Raw genomic sequence first — 5469 nt, 5'->3', positions numbered from 1 at the left:
AGCTCTAATTGTGTGGGAACTAAACACGGCCTGCCAGCAAGCTTTGACATACTCGCTCCATTCAAAGGTTCTGCAAGGGGGTCCCCTTCCCCGCTGTAGGCGCATGGCATATGTCCTGCTGCTAACAACACAACAACGAGAAGGGGGGGGGTAAATGGCACACTCGTATTTATGAGATCAATCTACTTTAATGAAGGCACCAAATTTCTCCCCCCCCCAGTCTATTATGACCCGGCCACCCTAATGTGATTAAATGATGCTGCCATCACGGCTTCATTGGCTGGCATGACCTTCCCACACTTCAAAATGACAAAGACGGTGCGGTTATTTCACGTAGGTGTGCGGAAAGAAGGCGGAAGGGGGATCTTTCAATCACCAAGACATGAGATGAGACCTTTTATGGCAGGTTTAGGCAGGGAAGACGCTACAATCCGTGGGAGATGTGTCTCCTGCTTCTCGCTGAATTACGTATTCTCCCCTCTTTTTTTTCTCACATAGAGGGAATTACACATTTCTCCATAGCCGGATTGATCACAGCTTCCAACGTGTGTTCGCTGAATCACAAGGAAGGGGGGGGAACTGAAGTGCCATCTGTTTCCAAGGAGATGGAGGATCCAACCAATCGGCGCCTCGTGCGTAGTATGGGGTTTGCTGATAACTCACAAGACCAGCTCTGCTAGATAGAGTATAAATACCCGCACTGGCAAACTATTCCCACAAACTCAAAACGCCAACAGCGAGAAAGTACTTTTCTCCGGCGGCTTTTCACCCTTGCTGGCTTCGATATCTTCGGATTCCATCTTTCCTTTATTTGCTTCTCTGCGACTCCAAGAAGGGAACTTCTCCAGCCCTCGGACAAAGGCTTTTCTTTTTTTTCTCCGAACCCGCCATTCCCCCGAGATTTTCGGGACACGCTCACATTGCTTCTGATTGCAGAAAAAAATCGCTTCGGAAGTTCTGAAAAAAAAAAGACTGGACTTTGGGTGATATCAGAACGGCAGCCTTTCCGTTCCTCTTTTGCTTGCTGAATCCCGAGACAGCCGTGATTTTTCCTATACTGCTGATTTTCTGCTATTGTTTTGCTGAATGTTACCAGCTGGAAGGGATTGTTAAGGATTTTTATGACTGATTTGAGAAAATGCTCTTAGCTTAACAGCGGGAGGTGGGTTGCAAGAGCCTGGCTGCCTGACAATTGCGAGCAATTTTGCTTTTTTTAAAGTTTGCTGCCTAAAAAAAAAAAGTTTGCAAACTTTAAAAAAAAAAAAGATAAACAAAGCTAAATTTGCAGACAACAGCTTGTTACAATGGCAGCGACCCTGGCTCTCAGTGGCGTCGGAGCTCCCGCTCTCACTCTTCCCGAACAAACGGTTGCACTCCAGATCGGCACATGCAGCCCAGCTGAAATGTTGGACAGGGTTAGGAAGACGCAGGTGTACATTCTGTCCGGGGTCTCCAGGCAGGTGGAGAGCGAGCTGAAAGGGTTCAAGAGGTCTGTGCAGAGGCTAAATGCTAACATGAGCGATCAGTCCCCATTGGTGGGAATCCAGAGGTGGAAGCGATCGATCAAGGCTTGCCTTATGAGGTGCCAGGGTACCTTGGTCAACTTGGAGAGGTGGGTGAAGAGAGAGATGAACTCTTGGAGGGGGGTGTTTTCCCGATTTGAGAAGATGGCAGGCAAGGAAGAGCCACGCAGAAGGTCCTTTTACGCAGAGAAAAGTGAGAAGGAAAAGGAGGCAGAGGCAGCTCAAATAGCTCAGGAAGTTCTTGATAACCCTAATCCTTATGCCCCACCATGCTCTCCCCCTCCCCCAGCTCCCGCACTGCCATCCCAATCATGCCAGCAGCACCAATGGGTGGTCCTTTCCGTTGACATCCTCTCCCCCCCTGAGTTTGATGCCAACATGTCTGAGGATCCTCGGGATTTCCTAGTCAACTTAGAAAAGTATTTTAAGCGCAGCGGGTGGCATGAAAAAATTTGGCTCTCCCAGGTAGACAACCACTTAAAAGGTGCGGCCAAGAAGTGGTGGGAGTACAGGCATGAGACAATAGACAGCTGGCATGACTTCAAAGTGTCCTTCTTGCAATACTGCGAGCGTTTAGTAGTAAGAGAGGCCATCAAGAGGGACCTAGACCTTCCACAGAGGCGCTGGGAGCCCCTAGAGCAGTTTGTGTGGAAGAAGAGAGCCCTGTACCACCGGCTCTACGTCGATGCCAACGAGGAAGACATGATCCGTTACATTATTAGCACCCTTCACCCAGAGATCAGGCGTTTCCTCAAGCCCCCCTTCCCCAAGACCATGGACCAGCTAGTGCAGATGGGAAAGGAAATCCAATTGGACTTTGAGCAGTCCGAGAAGCAAACCCTGAAGGCCGCCTATTCCGAAGAGCAGATTAGCACCAAACTTAATGTCATGGTGACAAAGGATCCCTATGATAGCAATGGCGTCTGCACAGAAAAAGCTAGCTACGAGTAGGAAAGTTTAACGGCAACTTTTTGGATTAAGTTTTGTTGCTCTCTGCTGAGAAACATCAGCTCTTGAAATGATAGAGTGAAGTTTGCTAGAGAACTTTTAAAGGTAAACTTTCTTGGCTTTTGGTTTGAGGTCGTTTTCCTGTGCAATGCAACAGGTAACAACACGACGGCTATAGTGTCCAGTATAGGAAGGCAAAGTTAGCTGTGACTATTTCAAGCTTATCTCATATATTACAGAGAGTCAGATGTATGTCAAACCTATACGGGGGAGGGGTAAAGCTTTGATGACAGCTGAACAACAACAAAAAAGAACTTGAGATGTAAATTTCTAATTTCTTTCTACATCACGCTATAACCAGCTCCGTACACGAGATATAGGATGCTTAGACGTTATCACGCAATTGGGACATATTGCCCTGCAGGTAGCCAGGCAGTAAAGCAGTTATTGCTGTACTAGAGGCCACTTAGAGTAAATGGAACTTGGGGTAAGTTTGGAGAACTGTCACCAGAATCTGGTGCCACAGTCTGAAGCGGTCCATGGACGGCCGTCGTCAGGCCAAACCATTTACTATAAGTGGGGGCTGTTTTCACAATGTTCTGCCTTTTCCCTGCAAATTTCAGGGGACCAAATGGCATCCGTGAGAAAGTTAACCATTTGTTCGGTTTTAAGAGCATTTTTTTCTTTTTTTTTTTACTGCTGAATGTTTTAAAATGCAAAACTGAAATATTTTTGATATTTTTCCATGTGTTTAGTGTACAGAAATATCACCCGTGACATATACCGTGTAGAGTGCAATATGATGTACATAGATATAGAATAGAATATAAAAAAACCAATTCTTGAAATGATTCGATTGTAATAATCGGGCAATAACCAGTCTCTAACATTTCATATATCGTGATGGGCCGATGTGTTAACTTTTTGAATATTGTAACATGTAACTCTAGGAATATATTTTTTTTAACTTTTATTGTGGTCTTAATTATAAAATGAATGTTTTGGGTTTTTTTTTGGGGGTTTACATAGTAGCACTTTTACTTGCCTAGTTATCAGATAGAAATAGATACTAGGCATGGGAATGGGACTTTATGCAACATCCTAAATGGACTTGGACTCTTGGAAATTTGTTCGAGCGTTAATACTCTATGGACAGTTTCGACTTTTCCGCAATGATCCTCCTTGCTTGGAGGCCACAGCTTTCTGTGAGGTATCAAAAGATGTTTCACCCAGCAGCGAACTTTATTCTGCAACTACAAAACAGACTGCACGACCAGGACTTAATGTTTTGGGCTATGTCAACTACTGGCCTCTTTGGTCGCCCTGTGGTATAAAAGGGGGCAGCTTGGAATGTAAGGCCCCCTACAGGACTCCTGCAGTCAATAACTCTCAGGAATATCTGATAAATCCAGCAATTCTTGGACTTGGACGTGATACAAAGGTGAAAGGACATGAAAACCTTATCCTTCCGGTCTAAAAATCGCAAGCCGTTGACAATGGCTCCTTCTCGAGACCTCTACCGAATTGACGAGCAGTCAAGACATGACCATCGTGCTCTTAACCAAAGGTCCAAAGGACTGACGATGGATGCCCGTCCAGCGAGCTAAACAAAAGTAAGTATCTTTGAAGGACTACTGACAACACAACATAATAGATTCATATCTTTAAAATATAACTAGTGGCCAATAGTTCAAGATCTCCCGAGCGCACGTACTTAAAATATGGCCAGTGCACTCCAAACTACCTCTAGCAGGTGGTATGAAGTAGCAAATGTGTTCAATATTATTTGTATACTAACCTGTCCTTACTTTTTGTTTTCAGGTACAAAGCAGTAACAGCTGAGCTTCATTCGCCTGGTAACCAAATGGCCACGCCCTCGCCCCAAACGTCGGGCCACCGTTTCAGATCAAAAGGAATGGTCGCAGCCAACTGGAAAGACAGCCAATGCTGGAAGAGGTCTTACATCAGCGAGCCTGGACTATTACTAAGGCATAACCCGCTAGAGAACTCTGACAAAACAGATGCGTCAGGCGGACGTTTCACTCACAAAGCAATCACCTTCCCAAAAATCTTCACAACTCTCCACCTCCAGCTCCACGGTGCATCGTCCACTCAAGTCTCCATGCATTCGGTGGACGCGTTTACTGAGACCCAAATTCATGCAATATGTCCAGCGTGCAATGAATGTACATGTGTTTATTTATTTTATTAGCAGGGAATGTTCATACCTCTCTCTCATAGTGTCCTGGAATGTACCACTTGAAAGTGATGAACTGTCAAAGAGAAACGCACGTCGTTGTACTTCTTCTTTAAAAGTGACCTTAATTGGGAAACAGTAGCACTTTTACTAAGAGAATTCTTTGTTTTGCACAAATGATCACATTCTTGTCTGTATTTGTACGAAAAGCGCATTGCATACCTATCCAAAGATCATGTAAAGAGGTCACCGTAACCTGAAAGCCATAAGATGTACATACGAATTTGTTGGTTAATAAAAAATCATCTTTGAATGAAATCACAACGCGATTGGTCATCTCTGAGTTGTTGCAATGTCAGTCTGTGAAGGGTTTTCATTGATCCAGGTCGTGGTATAGGTGATGGTAGGAGGTTACATTCACCTGGACTGGTTCTGCAATGTTGAATATGTTTATCTAAACAGCTTCCTCAGCTTGGATAGGAAGAGAAACATTGTCAACATTACATACAAGTTCAATGTTACAAACTACTATCTACTATTAAGCAGAATGTTAACCAGTCCTGCATCTATATTGAGGCAGGAGGAGGCAGTTGACTCAGGTGGTGTCTCATATGTGGGCAGCAGGGGGGCGGCCATAGTGTCCTAGGTTGCTAAGATGCTGTGTCCAGCTTCCTGTTGAGCTCAGTGGTGTCACCGGTTGCCAGGAGCTGAGCGGGATGCTCTGGTTGGCAGGTATCTAAGAACCGCTGACTGGACGCCCCCCCCCCCCCCCCCACCCACTCCAGCCTTACCTTCCTTCTC

General features: G+C 45.3%; 1 protein-coding gene across 1 annotated transcript; it reads left to right on the top strand.

Moving 5' to 3' along the window:
• The first annotated feature begins 1061 nt into the window (after nt 1–1061).
• On the top strand, nt 1062–2665 carry ARC (activity regulated cytoskeleton associated protein). Its single transcript, XM_018575058.1, has one exon. It carries the CDS (start codon nt 1305–1307, stop codon nt 2472–2474), a length of 1170 nt encoding a protein of 389 aa, XP_018430560.1. The 5' UTR covers nt 1062–1304; the 3' UTR covers nt 2475–2665.
• The last annotated feature ends 2804 nt before the right edge of the window (nt 2666–5469 follow it).

This window comes from Nanorana parkeri, unplaced genomic scaffold, assembly GCF_000935625.1.
Source record: "Nanorana parkeri isolate BGI_ZX_2015 unplaced genomic scaffold, ASM93562v1 scaffold3502, whole genome shotgun sequence".
NCBI lineage: Eukaryota > Metazoa > Chordata > Amphibia > Anura > Dicroglossidae > Nanorana > Nanorana parkeri.
This window is presented reverse-complemented; position numbering and strand designations above follow the sequence as displayed.

What these genes read in the sequence shown, in the direction of transcription:
- ARC (XM_018575058.1), top strand. Translation starts at nt 1,305, where the DNA reads ATGGCAGCGACCCTGGCTCTCAGTGGCGTCGGAGCTCCCGCTCTCACT.